This window comes from Perca flavescens, chromosome 9, assembly GCF_004354835.1.
Source record: "Perca flavescens isolate YP-PL-M2 chromosome 9, PFLA_1.0, whole genome shotgun sequence".
In the NCBI taxonomy this organism is placed as follows: domain Eukaryota; kingdom Metazoa; phylum Chordata; class Actinopteri; order Perciformes; family Percidae; genus Perca; species Perca flavescens.
In genome coordinates, this window is record NC_041339.1 from 16,205,481 (window position 1) to 16,224,114 (window position 18,634).

At 38.9% G+C, this 18,634-nt stretch overlaps 1 protein-coding gene across 1 annotated transcript; it reads left to right on the forward strand.

Annotated features, from left to right (window-relative positions):
• The first annotated feature begins 981 nt into the window (after window positions 1-981).
• On the forward strand, window positions 982-6,999 carry lpxn (leupaxin). Its single transcript, XM_028588547.1, has 9 exons — window positions 982-1,069; window positions 2,140-2,225; window positions 2,392-2,462; window positions 2,829-2,925; window positions 3,255-3,512; window positions 3,664-3,837; window positions 4,328-4,409; window positions 4,513-4,661; window positions 6,565-6,999. Exons 1-9 carry the CDS (start codon window positions 1,057-1,059, stop codon window positions 6,829-6,831), a joined length of 1,197 nt encoding a protein of 398 aa, XP_028444348.1. The 5' UTR covers window positions 982-1,056; the 3' UTR covers window positions 6,832-6,999.
• Window positions 7,000-18,634: the final 11,635 nt, after the last annotated feature.

Consider the following 18,634-nt stretch of genomic DNA (forward strand, 5'->3'; position numbering starts at 1 on the left):
GGACCCCACTCACACTGGACATCACCTGTTCTCCCCCCTGCCCTCTGGAAAAAGATACAGGACAATCAGATCCAGAACCAACAGACTAAAAAACAGCTTGTGTGCAATAGACCCCAAAACTGGAAGTGCGATAACATTATCTATACAGTGCCACCTCATTGTGTTTATTTATCTTGACTGTTATATTTTATTATTTAAATTTTCTATTTTGTTGTTATTTTCTATTTTATTTTAAAAATTTCATATTTCTGTTTGTCTGGGATTTAACTGTCATATTGAAAGCTGCTAAACCGTGTTTCATTGTTGAAAACTATTCTATGTTGAGAAAAGTAGTATAGTATGTTGAAAAAGTGATAAAAAAGTAATAGTATATTGAAAAATTTCACAGTATAGCATGTCAAAAAAGTCATAGTATAGCAAATCGAAAAAAAGGGATAAAAAAGTCACAGTATATATGTCTAAAAAGTGAGAAAATAGTCACAGTATAGTACTTTGGTTGGTGAAGACTAACACTAAGATTCTTCTATTTTTATTTGAGTTTTTAATTCTATTCTACTTAAAAAAAATCCACTTCTTGTCTTAAAATGCAATTTTTTGCTTTATGTAAGCACTTTGAATTTCCACTGTGTGTGAAAATATACATATAAACACCTTGCCTCACAAATACTTACAGTAAAAATAAGTTGAGATCATGTTTTCAGTACTGTGGGTTTATTAACATACTGTCATATTCATGCATTTACATATTAAATACATAAAAGAAATTTTATTATATATATATATACAACGAGCTCGGTATATATATATATATATATATATATATATATATATATATACAGTATATATATATATATATATATATATATATATTAGAAATTGTTCTTGGTTTCCTCTTTACAAGGAAACAGCAACATCGCTTATGGGTCTTGCTTCAGTAACAACGAAAAACAAATCTTTGTCAGAGGAAGTGATGTTTTAAACTAGATGAGCTATTAGACTGGTTTCCATAGCAAAAACCCACACATTCAATCTCAAGTAGTGAGAGCAGAAGACAACATGGATGAGCTCGGTAAGACAACTGTCATGTTTTATCCTTAAGTTGATCAGTGGACAAACTGTTAGATATGAAATGATTATTGTTATTTTAAAACATGAAAAGTGCTATGATCCACAATTGATGTAGAAAATAGAAGTGAAAAGATAAACTATTCGTAGAATGACAGTGCTGTACAGTACTGTGACTCACACTAAGTACAGTATACAAGTAAACTGTTCTTTTAAATGGACTTTAGCGTCTAGCTAATTATTTAAATCACTTTTTTACACTGTGTTGTTTCTGTGTCTTGGTTTTGTTTTTCATTGTAATTTCAATCGTGCTGTTTATTGTTTATAAACTATGCTGCCATTTTTAGCCAGGACTTTCTGAAATGAGAGTATCATGGTCAAATAGGTAAATCAAAGAAAAGATTGGGCTTCACTGATCACCATAACATACAACCTATGTATGCATGCAAAAAACACAACTATTTGATCTAATTTTATGAAGGATTCAGATTTTTCTGAGATGTGAAGACATGGTAAGACAGAGACTGATCAGCTGTAAAAGACAATAGTACAAGCTGAACATTAACTTTACGTTTTAACAGCCGTGTTGTCCATCTCCCCACAAAGACTTACAAATATATATCCATATTCTTAGATATGTGGGTTTACATCGAGCAAAGGAGATTTAAATGTGAGGTAATAATTGCCAACAGGGTCTTGCAACATAACTACAAGTTTCACTTCTGCAACATGCAGCCATCACTTCCTGAGGAAGCTGACTTGCATGAATCAACCTCAAACTAATCCGCCAACACCTTTATTTGTACATTGAGGTGCATGCACTCTATCTCACTTCACAGGAAATATTTCACACCGAACTAATTCTATACATCCTCTGGTTTAACAGTTAACAGTCAGAAAGCATGATCAATGTGTTTTAGTGATGGTGTTGTGTGAAAACTAAATATGTATGTATGCCTGCATATGCACATGTTTATACTGTATGTGTGGTCAGAAGATTTATACTGTATGTGTGGTCAGAAGATTTATACTGTATGTGTGGTCAGAAGATTTATGGCCTGTATCCTGCCACAGATTTGCTGTTGGAGGACCTGGCCTTGAATCCAGGGGGTTCAGAGAGTGTCAATAAGAACAGGAGCAATGATCCAGCTGCTGGAGAGGTGAAGACAAAGCCACACAAATAGTTAACTGTCATCAAACCTGAAATGTCTTCTCAACCAACCAGTTGACAAGTTAAGATTTGCATTTAGGGACTTCATATGATTGATTAACTTGTAATCTCTGTACTCAAAGAAAAAAACATATATTTTGGTTGTGTGACCACAGGTGCCGGGTGCAGTTTGTTCTGGACTTACCAAAAAGGGCAAAAAAGGTCCAGTCTGCTCAAATGCGTACAGGTGAAGCACAAGCTCTTGTTGACCCAATTTATGTTCTGTTCTGTACTGAGTAACTGTCTAATTTAAACTTAATTTTTATACCAGAAATATTTTCTCCCAGAATCTTTTGTTAGATCTCACCCAAGAAATATTGCAAATGACAGACCGTACGTTTCCCCCAATTTCAGTATGACTTCTGTTTAGATTTTTATTATTAGTACTGTCTTTAGGTTCTACAGTTCATTACTCTACATTACATTATTGTATAATATCAGTGATATCACCCTCAGATTGTGCTCAGACACAGTTTTCCCTCAATAGGAATTTGTGTCATTGGGTAGGTAGTGTTATAATATGCTTTCTCATTCGCTGCACTCTTGGTTTTAGTGATCTGCCAGCTCCTGTGGCAGCTTCCCTGACCCCCGACTCACCCACTAAGGAGCTGGACGCTATCTTGCAGGATATGTTGGGTCTGGCACAAGGGGTCAGTACAGCATCTGCAAGTGCATGTTTCAGAATGATTGAAATTGTATTTTGGCTTGTTAAAGAATAATTCACAGCAAAAATTTTCTTTCGAGTCCACATAAACAAGTGATCAATGTGGTAAGAGTAAAGAGTGGATGTGCAGTAATAAACTTTCCATACATCAGTGAAATTAACCAGGTTTAACAACAGAGGGCAGCATTGTACTAATGTCAACACTGCACAGCCTCAAGTATTAGCATTTCAGTATAGGAGCATTTCTAAGCAGGGACTTTAACATTTTTTATAAATTTATCAAATACATATCTACTTTTTTGTATCATTGTTTAGGATCCAGTGTCTTCAACGACCCCACCACCTCTTACACAAAAACAGTCCGTGAAAAAGAAAATAGAAGGTGGACAACAGGAGAACAAGGAGAGCAGCAGCAGCGGAGCAGGCTCAGACGCAAACGCCTCAACCACAAGCAAGAAAACTGATACTATAGATGACCTGCTCGGAGGACTGAGCTCTGACTTGGAGAAGATTGGCGTACGCACCACGACCAAGGGCCACTGTGCTTCCTGCAACAAAGACATCGTGGGAAAGGTACAATAAGTCATAAATTAATGGGCAAGCTTTGAAATCCATGTATTGTAGATTTAGACATCTGCATTGACATCTGTAGTATAAATTCAAATAAGTTGAATCAGATAAAAACCTGCTTTTGTTCTTTTTTTTCCTTCTTTTTCTTCTGTAGATGATCACAGCGCTGGGTCAAGTGTGGCACCCTGAGCACTTTGTGTGTGTGGCGTGTAAGACGGAGCTGAGCACCACAGGCTTCTTTGAGAGAGATGACCAGCCGTACTGTGACAAAGACTACCATCAGCTCTTCTCTCCTCGTTGTGCCTACTGCAAGGGGCCCATTGTGCAGGTGAGGAATTGATTGAAAACAAAACTCTTCTTTCTTGTTGATGTTGACGTAAAAATAGATCATTTTTCAAAACAAAAGGAACTGTCATACACTGAAATGCCATACTTGCCTTTGTTTTCTGATTCTAATACGCTCTGTCATATATTACATCCATTTATTTAAACAATAATCTTCTGAAGATTGGATGATGACATACAGTAGCAGGTAGTTTATTTTTGTAGATTTGTACCCACATGTCATCTTAATAAATAAAACACAAAATCATATTGGGATTCTGCAGTCTGGGCTTATGCTGCAGACCAAAGTCATTAATCAAAAACAAATGCAACTTTGATGAAGATAAGATTGAACTTCGATTCACTTCATGTGGTTCACAATCCACATTTTGGTGCTTCCTCACATCTGAACATATGAGATGAGACAAACCTTACAAATCTTTAAAGGTCATACAATCATGCTGTAATATGTCTATGTCTGGCTGGTTTACCAGAACATCCTGACAGCTCTGGACCAGACCTGGCACCCCGACCACTTCTTCTGTACACACTGTGGAGATCTGTTTGGACCTGACGGTGAGAGGCTTGTGCATTTATTTCTTTTCACTGGAAACCACAACTTCAGCAAACTCAAAATCACTTTATGCATTTAATCTGATGTATTTTATACCTGTCCCAGGGTTCCTAGAAAAGGATGGCAAGCCATATTGTAGAAAGGACTTCTACCTCCTCTTTGCTCCCAAGTGCTCAGGCTGTGGGGAGTCCGTTAGGGAGAACTACCTGACTGCAGCCAATGGCACCTGGCATCCAGAGTGCTTCGTCTGCGCAGTGAGCCTCTTACCTCAGACCACACACACAGCTTTGGCTCACATACAAGTCTGGGAATAAATGAGAAAGATACCCACACATTTGCTTTATTTGCAACAATTTGACCACAAGGTTGATGAAAACCTTATGTCTGATGACTACGTTGCGGTTGAAATGATGCAAATAAATCAAGGAAACCATATTCCACATTGTGGGTATCTTTTACACTCTCTTCAAACCTACTTCTGTATGCAGCATCTGGTCACAAACGGTTCAATGTGCAGCTTTACTTCTGCTTTACTTAGCTATATGAGCAATCGTTAAACATAAAATGCTCTGGCATTAGGGTAGTAACTTTTCATATTTTATGGCACTTATAGAAAATCATTCATTGACTGGAAATACAATTCATAAACCTGAACATGAAATACATAAATTAAATTGCTCCTAAAACCTACCACTCAAAATTACATAAATACAATTTAGATTAACAACATCACATAAAATATAGAATACATCCAACTATGACTACCTAAACCAGTCGTTACTGCAGTTTTATCATCACCATCACAACCAGCATCTCACTATCAGCAGAGAACCTAAAAATTATATATTTATAGAGTACAGCCTCACAGAGCAAATAGCATGGATGTAGACTCTTAGTTTTTTTCTAACACTGTTTCAGCTTTCTCTTCACAACATAGGTCACATTTTGTTACATTAATTTCACATTTTGTTGATGTTTCATTGGCATTGCATAGTAATTCAATTGTGAGCAAGGTCTAATTTGTCATTATTCATCAAAGGGTACTTAAGCATTCAACATTTCAGAGTCAGCTTCCAAACAGCAGCTACTGAATGCATGAAGCTATAAATTTCACATTATCACATTCGTGTTCCTCTTTATGCTCACATGTCTGATTTGGCAGCAAGATTGCTTGAGATTGCTTTTTCTGCAGCTGGCTTTCAAATAACTAATGTCAGCATGTCTTTAATGTCAGCATGTCTAATGAAGGGAACTTAGAAACAGTCTCTCCTTGCATCTAAATTTCCATATTGTAATAATCTAACTTAGATAAACAATGTTCATTGATTACTTTTGATCAATGTTCATTGATTACTGTCCTCGAACACACCATCAAGGACAATGCGACAATTGTGATTAACAACTTCAATAGTTTAAAACCTCAGCAACTGATTTTCATACAGTATGGAAAAAATGGAAGCTTAGGAAATCAATAATGAATGCGATGGTATAAGTAATTATATTATATATTAAGTAAAAAGTAAATTAAGCTGATTGAGGGATAAACATTTTGTTAAATTAATTTCACATTTTGTTGATGTTTCATTGGCATTGCATAGTAATTCAATTGTGAGCAAGGTCTAATTTGTCATTATTCATCAAAGGGTACTTATGCATTCAACATTTCAGAGTCAGCTGCCAAACAGCAGCTACTGAATGCATGAAGCTATAAATTTCACATTATCACATTCGTATTCCTCTTTTTGCTCACATTCAATTGCTTGAGATGGCTTTTTCTGCAGCCGGCTTTCAAATAACCAATGTCAGCATGTCTTTAATGTCAGCATGTCTAATGAAGGGCACTTAGAAACAGTCTCTCCTTGCATCTAAATTTCCATATTGTAATAATCTAACTTAGATAAACAATGTTCATTGATTACTTTTCCCAAAAGTTACATTTTCATGCAGTACTAAAGCTATGGCATGCTTTGGATAATGCATGCTGTGAGTATACGTGGGGCTCAATCATGGTCCTTTAAAAGCAAACACTCTTATTCAGATTTGACACAATTATCCTTCTTCCTCCATGTTACCATCTTTAATCTTTTTTCTGTCTCTCTTTATCTTCTCTTCCATCTTTCCACTTCCCCTGTGTTTCCCTTCTTTTCTTTTATCCAGGACTGTCTGAAGCCCTTCACTGATGGCTGTTTCATGGAGTTGAATGGTCGCCCCCTCTGCTCACAGCACTTCCACTCCCGGCAGGGCACTCTGTGCGGTGGCTGCGGTGCACCCATCACGGGCCGCTGCATCTCTGCTCTCGATCGCAAGTTTCACCCCGAGCACTTTGTGTGTGCCTTCTGTCTGCGGCAGCTTAGCCAAGGCATCTTCAAGGAGCAGAAAGGGAAGCCATACTGCTCGGCTTGCTTTGACAAACTCTTTGTGTGAGACATACAGTACGTAACGTACAAACAATGCATCATTGTTGAAATTATAATTTCCATATAGAATGAGTGTTAAGTTAAACGAGGCAACTATAAGATTATATATAACAAGATATGTATTACGAGAGGGTATTTGGTACAGATGAGCAATAAAAGTTTCACTTTTTCAGTCCTTCATTGCCAACATGTTAATTTATTACAAATAAGGAGTGTGTAACATGAAAATGTGATGTAAAGTATTAAAAGATTATGTTAATATCAAGAGAGAAATGCTCACATTGTAACACAATTAATGACACGGTTGTAAAACACAAGGAAAATACCTATTTCCCATGATAAAAACATTGAAGAAACGTTTTACTCATGTGAACTTTGGATGCTTTTAAAAGGGGCTAAATTATATGGAATTTCATACATCACGATCACATAAAATGTATAAATGGTGTAACAAAAACACAGAAGTGCAGTTTTAATCAGTGGTTTCCATTAAGCTATCCTCAGTTTGCCATAAGACTTGGCAGTCTGGAGATACTCTCTGGCAGTATGGAGCAGTTTGTCAAGGGGCTTGTCTATGTGGTATGATAGCTTGTATTGGCAGTGACTGGCACGCAATCGGTGTGCCAACCTGAGTTTCCTCTTACTCTGACTTACCATCTGGCTCCTGGCATGCATTAGATTCAAACGCCCTCTTCATTCTCCACACGGGCTCCTTTATAGATGCCTATGGAAGATTGATGAAAGTGGTGAGATGAACAAAGGTAGTTTCAGAAGGAGCTCCTTCACATCACTGCATCTCTTCAGCAACTCACTTTGACTGTTGAGAGATGAATCAGCCACAAAGTGTTTTAGAGGACATTTATTTTTCGTGATGCACTTTGGATGTCTGGGCCCAGTTTTTTTGTTCACTCACTCTGATAACTAATAGTTTGGATGGAATGTCAAGATGAGATATTTGCAGCATAGTTTGGATTTAGTAGGGAATGTTTGATCTATTTTAATGTAAGATTTTGTTATTAGTTCTGCAGAATCACAGCATAAAAAAATACGTTTTACACTCATACAACCAATATTTTTCAAAATGCACTAATTGCAAAAAGCTTGTGAATTCAATGAGTTATCAGCCCTGCCCACAGTGGCAGTGGACATTATTTTACCATCTACTGTAGTAAATCTTTAACTGAAGCAGAGGCACATTAACCTCTTCATGACGTAAATGCTTTCTTTTTGCTTCTTCTTATATGTGATTTTACAGCAAGATACCTTGTTAGTCGCCAGCTTTTAAATGTCTGCATGTCCTCGAACACACCATCAAGGACAATGCGACAATTGTGATTAACTACTTCAATAGTTTAAAACCTCAGCAACTGATTTTCATACAGTATGGAAAAAAATGGAAGCTTAGGAAATCAATAATGAATGCGATGGTATAAGTAATTATATTATATATTAAGTAAAAAGTAAATGAAGCTGATTGAGGAATAAAGGGTACATCAGAAAAGTAAATTAAACCACTTTATTAGTATATAGTGTAAAGCAGTTTTGTAAGGCACTGAACATCACCAAAATAACTTTTGAAAAAATGAAGTTAGCCAAACCTCCTGAGAATACTGATTTCTTGCCAATGTCAAACGGTATGTCATCAAACAGTGTCTTATCTTCAGATGAACACTGGCTACTTTTTGTCGGCCCCGCAGGCAGTTTTCTTCAACTTTTCTTCAAGCCACTTTGACTTGCTGTGTGAAGTTAGTGTGCGAGTGGGAACGGAGGCGGGCATTAATCATGCTGTCATCACTGTCAGACCAGGCCTCTCTTAGCCTCCACAGAATACGGACCTTGCATCATGGAAGAAGTGTGAATGTATCGTGTTCGGTCAAAATCCAAGATCGTAAGTGTTTAATGATCTAACAGTCTTGTTCCCTGATTCTACTGAACTCAAAGACACCCCGTTAAATGTTGAAAATATTTAAACACGCCTGAGATTAGTATTTTGAGGAGGTACACTTTCCAGCATGAACCATACATAGAACAACATAAACTTGCATGTGACACGTTTGTAAAATTTCACATTGTCACAACTTAAGGGGACGATTATGTTCATCCAAGCATAAAAAATGTTTCTTTCTGCACCATTCACTGTCACAACTTTTTTGCCTTTATGAGCCGATGTATCAACACTGTTTAAGTTTCAAGACTTGTTTAAAGCTTGCTTTCCAACATTAAAAAGCTGTAAACTAGTGGTTATCCTAAATTTAGATTAGCGGAAAACCTCCTACACACATTGAACACTCACCCTCACTGTCGAGTGTATTTACTCAAATACAGACAACACCAACGCTTTGCAAAGTCTTGATATGATGCAGGGAAAGAAGTTCTGGCATTCACAGAAAAATTATGAGTGTTATCGTATGGCTGAGTGAAGAGGGAGGAAAGGGGTTCTCTGGCACGTAGTAAAAATGAGAAAACATGAAATGTGAGCGGGGGTCTTTTTAAAAGGGTGGCGAATAAAGGGCCGTCTGTGGAAAGCAGAGAGAGTGTAACTCAGGTGACATTTACAGCAGTGAAACAGATTACGGACGGTCTGGGAGCGCACTTGGCCATTAGATGGCAGCTAGAGCTCAATGGGGGAGGGAAAGGGAGTGAGGCATATATTGGGACATAATGGATACTGGTGATGAGGGAGGCTGGGTGAGAAGGGCAGTGGTTGACAAGTGTAGTTGCAAGAGTTACCCCTGTGTGACACCGAAACCCAACACTTACCTCCTCTCCTGTAAAATGTCCGTGCCCCCTTGGCCACCCCTGATGGGGATGGTGGAGCTGCCTGTCCAGACTTATTCAGCTCCACTGTGGGCCACGCCCGGCTGGTGCTGCCCTACCCTGTAAACCCAGCAGTTCACATCAGATTTGAACCCATAACTGTCAGATAGGTCTGAGGTACAGACCCGCTCATTAATCAGTATATTTGCTTGTAGATACAGATCTATGGAAACGCCAGCTGGAGACAACTCCAGTTGCAAATCAGTCCTGACAAAGTGAAATCCCAGCTCCAGTAGGTGCAGTAAAACATGGATAGATCAGATTACTGTAACATCATTACTAGGCATGTCAATGTATGTACTGATTAACTTAACATGGTGCTCTAAAGGGAAAAGAAATGGCTGATTTGGAACAAAAATATTTAGGTGTATGTGTCACAAACAAAAAAATATGTACTCATCATGTTTTAGCCATGTGCACTTGGAAAATCCTATCAGGTCATTTTTGCCAGGTCAAAGATATTCCCAGTGTACAAGAAACGAGTGATTCTAATCTGTTTCACAAGACGCATTACAGTTCCTAGACCCAAACAAAGATGGCAACCGGATGAGTAATGCCATTCATGCATTGTCAACAAAACAGAAAAAGGTGTTCATGCATTTTACCAAGACGGTTACCCCCACTGCTAGCATTGTATTCACATCATTTTAGTAGCCTGAGTTAGCTTTTGCAGAGTTGCATATTGGAGATGCTGCACAGGTCCTTTTAAATGAGCTGAATTGACTATAGTGTTAATATTTGATTTGGTATTATTATTTAGAAGTAACTGCCAGCAATGGTAGCTTTGAGAGTTCTCTAGTTATTTTTCCTGAGTGGAAAATATTGTTGCTGTCAGTAATTCCCAAAATCTCAAAGCTGGAATTAGAACTAGATGGCTGACGTAAACCATGTTTCCCCACTTGATTGCCCGTAATTATGATCTAGCGATAAGACGTGAACCCGGCACAAGCACCTGTCACTTCCAGTAGTACTCTTTGTTTGTGTTTGTGTAATTCTCTGAGAATAATGCACGTCTTGAAAAACATGGTGAGTTCAATATAATGTCTGCATTAAACAGCTGTTAGTGCTCTTAATGTAGACTGGAAAATATGTGGAAATGATTCATTCAGAATTTTTAAGTCACTCCATTACATTTGAGAAACTGTCATACCCTCTCACCATGAAGCTGAACAGCAGTCAGCTGGCAGAGGTGAGACAAGAAGGTTACTTGTAATCGGAACGACCAGAAAATCAAAACAACATGTGAAGAACTAAAGTCGTCTGAACTGGAAAGAGTTGGTGTGTGTACATCGTTATTGGCCAAACAACATACAAATTTCAGTGCTCAACAAAGGTAAGCTGGTAAGCCTACATAACCTGTCTAGTGAAATAGAGTGTGTCTGTGTAGGAGTTCAAATTTGTGTTTTTTTAACAGCAAAGGAAAAGTGACAACTTCAACAGCTCAGTAATTACTTCCACACAGCGAGAAGTTAAACTGCAGCACCGCTCCACTTTTGGTTGTGTTTGTTTTGGCGTTCTGCTGATGCTAGACGCAGGTATCACACCTGATTCATGACTAGCTTCTCTGTCCAAGAGGAACTTCTTGTTGTCCTTGGCAAACACTGTGTGCTCCTTGCCACACAAACACACACACACACACACACACACACACACACACACACACACACACACACACACACACACACACACACACACACACACACACACACACACACACACACACACACACGCAAAGCCAAGAAAACTATGATCTTCTTGGGTTTGGTTGACACAAAGCATATCTGTGCATGCCTCACTGTCTTCTCTGTGTGCTTGCTGATGCTTAACCAAGTGAACTTCAAGTCTCCACTTTTAAGGGTTAAATGGAGTCAGCTCCCGAGGGAGACACTATAGGAGGTTCTTCAAGACACTTTCAAAACACTTCATCTCCTATTCCTCCACTGCATGTCTTTGTCTCATCTCCCTTACATCTCCTGCCAAGTCTCTCAGTTGGACCTCCATGCTAAACATGGAAAAACAGAGAGAAAGAGAGCACAGTGCATTATATCCAGAGCCTTATAACGGCGCAGACCAGACTGGCTAGAGTTATGAGAAAGATTTATAAGACAGTAAGCTTCTTCTGTCTAGCCTTTAGTGTCAAGAAGATAGATGGTTTCATTATGCTGCCTCATTGTGTCCATGTGTGGGTACAGTGTGCCAGAGTCTGTGATATGTTCGGTAAAAACAGTTTTGTAATCGATGGAGCTCTTTGAGAAAATTAAACTCTTCTTGTTTTTAATGGTGGGCAAGCCTGTGATTACTTGGTTGATTTTCTTGAGATCACAGGACATTGGTTGAGAAAAACTGAGGTTCAGACCAGGTTTTCACAGGGGTTAAAACTGGGTTATGGGTGGAAATTCCACACTGGAGTGGAAGTTGTTCAGACTTGGATCTCCATTACTGCCCTGCATTGTTTGTACGGCAGCAGCTCTTGGCCCCGCTTATGTGGCAAGGCTGAGGCTTGGACCAGGGGTCAGACAGTGAGTAGAGTGGCTCTGGGAAGGGGCCAATTGGGAATATGGCTCTGATCCAAATCCACCGCCTCTGTAGCAGCCACAGCATGGATCATTATAAGATTTGTTTTAAAGAGTGATGGTTAACCGCAATATGGCCCTGTTGTCTGAGGGCTGAATGGCCTCTTGGGTTTAGACAAGTTTGTGGAGGGTTGTTGAGGGTTGGGAAGCCCCACGAGGAGCAGATCAGGGCTGGCTGGTTGATAAATCACAGGCGCTGCAGGGGAAGCCCGCGAGGCAGGGCCTTTAGTCAAAACCTTCAACAGGCCTGCTATGGAAAACACTGGGAAACTTTGTGTAGAACCACACACCCACATACAGTAAGATACACACACATACAAAGGCCTATAATTGCATCGTAATGAGTTTAATGGCAAAACACACTTATGCACACACAAATTTCACACTGGCAACAGGGTAGCCTGTAAAATTGGGTTTTACAGTAATTTCATTAGCAGGTGTCCATTTTCCAGCACCTCAGCTCTGGCATGTTTGACAGAACATCCACATAAATTGGACTGAGAGGATTCAGGTTTTCAGCGCAGATGGATACATTAGCAGCTTGATCCAAAACTTTCGAGTCAGAGGAGATATTTTTCTAATCATTAATTCCACAGTACTTTCTGTGACACCCTGTTCCCACTAAACCCATTAAGGTGCAATCATAAGCTCTTGTCTGAGCCCAGGGCTCGTCCACAGCTATGTGATGATGGAGCTGGAGTTACTTCTTTGCATAAAAATGATTTAGTGTGCAGTAATTCAAAACCACCGCGTTGCTTTCATCATAAAGATGACTTCTTCATCTTTATAATTCTGCAATTTCAGTCACTCCTGGTCCATTGATCTGTAAAGGCAGCAGAGCCTTTTACAGAAAGTTCTCTCTGAGGATATACTGCACTCAAAACAAGTTCTTAGAATGTAATATTCAATCATTAATTCTGGCTTACTTGAAATTGAGTTAACTGCCAGTTGACTGAATCAATTGAATTTGATCCAAATTCGACTAAATTACCTAAAATGTCCTTTAGTCAAGTTAAATTACTTAAAACTTGGATACATTTTTTAAACAAAGTACAGCTGCCACCTTTAATCATGCATATTTTATATTTGTTGAAATCATTAAAATAAATGCAGTGATGCAATGCACTTATAAATCCTTTATTTTTCTGGTAGCTTCAGTGGAGAATGTTTGGGTTTAACTATCATTATTAGATTTTTATTTTTATTTTATATTTGCAAAACATATTTTTTTAGGGAAGTTAAGTAATGATGTCGTTTTGGATACACTTATCAACTGTTCTATGAACCAAATAATAAAACAAGTCACAAGATTGTGTTTGACACGACAGTACGTGAGAAGATGCTCCAACATGGCTCCCACTTGTTTACTGTATCTAAAAATACAATATTTTTTGATAACCAACTATAGCAGATTCATGACAGGATACTTCCATCTTACATCAGTTTTTTCTGGTGCTACACAAACTCATGTAAAGTCTCACTCACTCTCTCCATCTATCTCTCTCTCTCTCTTCCTCTCCCTCTCACACAAACACACACACACACCATTGTCACATAGCAACCAACACAGCCAAGACAAACAGGAACTCTAGGATTATTCAGTCATTTTAATCAACATCTTCACTTTCCTTCACCGAATGATGTCTGGCTTCGGAAATGTTTCCACTAAACAGTTGAGTCTCCATCAGGGTTTACGGTAGGATTAGATCTCAATTACTGACTCTGTGGCTCATTTACTCTCTGAATCCACAGTCCTCAAAACAAAAACTGCATGTGGACACGTCCAGTGATATGATAATAGCATGAAATGAGAAACACATTTCAAGAGAGACTCTTTCCAGTGTCGCGGAGAGGCTTTTATGTGTACCGTTTGATATTGCAACACATAGAGGATGTGAAAGGCAACAGCCAAGACAAAAGTAAAGATGTTCTGTCCATTCGAACAATCAAGAGAAGCAGTGGCAATAGTATTAGATACAGAAGGAAGAAATTAACAATTTCTTGGAGTAAATTGGGTAGAATAGTTGGCAGCAGGGTAATAATTATAGTAGTAAGCCAACTGGTTGCCATGAGTTACACCATTAGCATTTTGATGAGGCCAAGCTGAGAACAGAATAATAAAACAAATGTCAAAAGAATATAATTTTGGACTTTCAAGTGATTAATGATAGTGATTATAATAATAATTATTTTTTTCCTATAAGTGACCTACTTATTGTTAAGTAGTTGTACATTAATTTCCCCCGTTTAAACAGTCTTAAACATACAATATTATTTTCCTCCGTATAGTCGTCTCTGATCCAGTCAAATTGTTCTTCATTTTTTGTTTTGATAAGAAAAATAAGACAAAGCTTTGGAACAGAATCAAACAAAATTGACACACAATGGTCAGTGTAATTTTGCTGAAGTTACAATATCTGCTCAACCACCGCCTACACAACAGGAAGCAAACAGGACATTTTGGACAGTTGCCAAATATCTAGTTTTGGATCACTCTGTTTGCAGTGTGAGTAGTTTGCTGAAGCCTGCATCGTTCATCTATTGCTATCTCCCTCTTCTGCCTGAAAAAACATGTTTAACAACGTGCCATGCAATTTACCATCTCCTGAGATATTATCACTGTATGCTGCTAGATAGCTAGCTAAGACACTGATGGCTGACTCCAGTTATGACCTTCCCCCACCACATCCAAACACAATGTTTCAAAAGATCACTCAGGAGATGAGGGTTAGCATCAAGATAGATTATGTTGTTCAGGAGCAGTGTGATCCTGGACTTTCATATGGGCAGCTGAAAAGCATTGCATTAATTTGTTATAAAATTAAATTGGAAGAAATAATATAGAAACTTTAATGTAATTAAGTGTAGAACTTACTGATTACGTGGCTACAATTATACCAGTTTCAGCAATACTGTATTGTGAAAAAAATATATACAGCCATGCTAGCAGCTCTGTGAGGCTGTACTTATGCTTTGTTCATGTCATATGGTATAATAGTAGAAATTGGAAAGAAACATGCTAACAACTTGCAAGCATTTACAATAAGCGTAACAATACTGTGCGTTGGCAGTATAAAACCATATACATAAATGTGGGTTAAATCACACTGAACAACAGTCAGGTCAGGTCATGGTTTGTGAGGCGTCTATGTTTGTTTGGTTTTCAGGCACTTCCGTATTATTAAGTACCAAGATGGACATAATAGAGCTTCCCTGTCATGATTGCGACTTGGAAAATAACGTCTGCTATGTAAACGTAACGTTCGCCGACATGTTCACAATGGCAATGCTTATATACTGTATTTACCACATTCACCATATTAGTTTAGCATGTAAGCTTGCTAACGTTTGCGATTAGCACAAAGCATGACAAGCTGAGGCTGATGTGACTGTCATTAGTTGTACATGTATTAAATCATAAAAAAATGTTTTGGACAAAATAAAAATTGTACCTGATGATGGTGCTAGAAGAAAAGTCAGGGGGGCACCAAAGTGATTAAATTCATCCTGATGGGAACATTACTGTCTGAACCAAATTTTACAGCTATCCATCCAATAGTTGTCGAGACATTACACTCAAAACTACAAATGTGAACCTCATGGTAGCAGTAGAAAAAAGCCAAAGGATCACCAAAGTCAGTGGGTTTTATCCTGTGGTGACCATGAAAGCCAAACGTTAATGACAATCCATCCAAATTGTTTTGGGATGGTAGAGACAGTGAATGGAACACTTAAGAGCAAACTAACCAAGATTTGTCAGCAGACATGGCTGAATTGTTTGAAGCGCTACCATTAGCACTAATGGCCTCCTATAGGAGTACAACCCTCATGATGGCCCACTGTTGAGATATTTCAGTCTGACCAACATAGTGGTCAACTGACAGAACAACTGACAGATCGCTATTGCCACTAAGTTTCTGACTGCATCATCTGATTTTGAATTTCTGTTAAAAAAAAACAAAAAAAATGTATATCTGCATGAATGCAGGGAGAGGATAGTGTGTACATGAGGGAAGAGGAGGGCAAAGATAAAATTGCAGCAAATAGGAGGAGGGGAGGGAAAGAGAAACTTACGAGGGACACAAATTGAACACCACATGAACAGTAGAATCTGTATCCCGTGTGCTCAAATTACTTTGTAAATGCTACTCTGTCAACTTTATTTGAGACCCTATGGTATCGAAACAGAACACAGTTATCTCTGGGCGTGTGCCCCGTGTGGTGAGTGAGTGGCCGGTACATTGGCTTGGATGTGACTTTCAATCATGGTGACGTGCCTCGACCCAGTAGACTGCGCTAGGCTCAGCACCGGCCCATAAATCAACCGACTGTCTCGCTGAGTCGGCTGCAGTGTTCTGAACTCCCCAGAGTGTACTGCATGATTTAACCCTCTGCAGTCAGACCAGGCTGCTCTCATCAGGCCTCTGTATAGCCACAGTGCTCACCAGGGTCACCGCTAGAATCTCTCTTTGTAATAGTACCTCATGTATGTGCTGTACATGATTGGTGTTTGGCCGGAAAAGTTTGGAACACAGCAAGAGTGCAGAGGTTTGACTGCAAGCTGTACTATTCTGTTTTCACACATGATAGTTCTGAAAAATTACTAAGTACATTATGTTTTGCAAAAGATAAAAAAGTTGTGTTGGAATCTCTTAACTTTTTATATAGCACCATCACTTGTGCAAAATTTTAATTAGCCACATTCACATCATTTAATAGCAAAATGTTGCATATGTTAGCATGCTAATACGCTAAACCATCTTTGTGAACATAGTAAACAACACCTGCCAAACATCAGCATATTGGCATTGTCATTGTGAGTTTGTTAGCAGGCTGACGTTAGCATTTACCTAAGTTCAGTCTCAAAGACAATAGCTGTCAACTTTTAGTCTTATTGAAAATAGAGTAACTAAATTTAACAAGCATTTGTTGAAGTGTCACTGAATTACGTCCAATTTCTTTGTTCATCACTTTATTCTATCAAAAATGTTTAGGTACTTTATGTATAGAATAAGTGCAAATGCTTGCAGGTTCCAGTATATAAATATGCATACTTATAGAACACAAGAATACAGTTTGCATCGGTATTGCTCCGACTGTATTATTAGCCTCCCTGGTGGGGCATTAAGGCTCTCAGTATGCCCTCCACTGGGAGCTGAGCATCAGAGCTCAGTCAGATTCAGGCTGTAATTCATCTTCTATGAGGCCAGGTGGAGACTGGTGGCTGTCATCGTGATGTTATTGATGGGTTGCACTCGAGACACACAGAACTGAGCTATGCTCAAATAGAGTTTACCCCAGGGAAATCTTGACTATAAGATGATAATGTTTCGGGAAACAATCTAAGACCAAGTTTAATGATTATCTGCCTGAAGTAGTTAATACTAAGGTAAGTCATAGTAAGTGGTTAATGATATCATCATACTGCACAAACACACACACACACACACGCACACACACACATGGCAGCCCAAACAGAGCTCCAAGCTATAAATAAATCTAGAAATGAAAGGAAAGAAGTCTGTGTATTTTCTTTTCTCAGTCTCTTACAGTAGATTACAGTGTAAACCTTGACACAAGTTCAGGGTCGGCTGAAGAAGCAGAAAATTACCTCTCTAGACCTTTCATGGGCGGACTGTTTGTGTATTTGTCTCTGCATATGTGTTTGTGTATTCAGTCATAAGGGTCATGCTGTTTAATGTGTTTCTGTTCTTTGTGTGTGTCACAGCTCAGTCAGTTCAGTCGCACAAGCCATGCTGTTTAATGTGTGTCTCTTGACCTGCTATGCATGTGTGTTTGTGTGTATTTTGTCATAGAAGCCATGCTGTTTGACATGTTTCAACTGTGTATGCATGTATGAATTTGTGTTTATATCAGTGTGTGTTTATATCAGTGTGTGTGTGTGTGTGTGTGTGTGTGTGTGTGTGTGTGTGTGTGTGTGTGTGTGTGTGTGTGTGTGTGTGTGTGTGTGTGTGTGTGCGTGTGTGTGTGTGTGTAGCAGTGTAGCGTGGTGGCGTCTTGACAGGCTCCGGGCCTGTTGACAGCTCCTCTGCTCCCTGTCAAGCACCAGAACAGCTCTATGTGTGAGTGAAGAGTAGCTGTAGGAACGATGCCCAGAGAGCAGAAAGAAGTGTGTGTGTGTGTGTGTGATTGTGTGTGTGTGTGTGTGTGCGTGTGTGTGTGTGTGTACCTTTGTTGCTGTCTATGTGTGTCTGTGTTTATCTGACTCCACAGCCAGGTTGCTATTACAGAGACAGATCTTGCTCCAACCGCCTCCTCCTCTGCCCTCTTTCTACAAACCATTAATTCCAGACACTTGAAATCTGCCCTTTAAAGCAATAAATTATGTCTGTGTTGTATCCATACAAGGTCATCAATCAGACCTAATCATTTTCCTCTCTGGCATTCCTGCATCTCTTC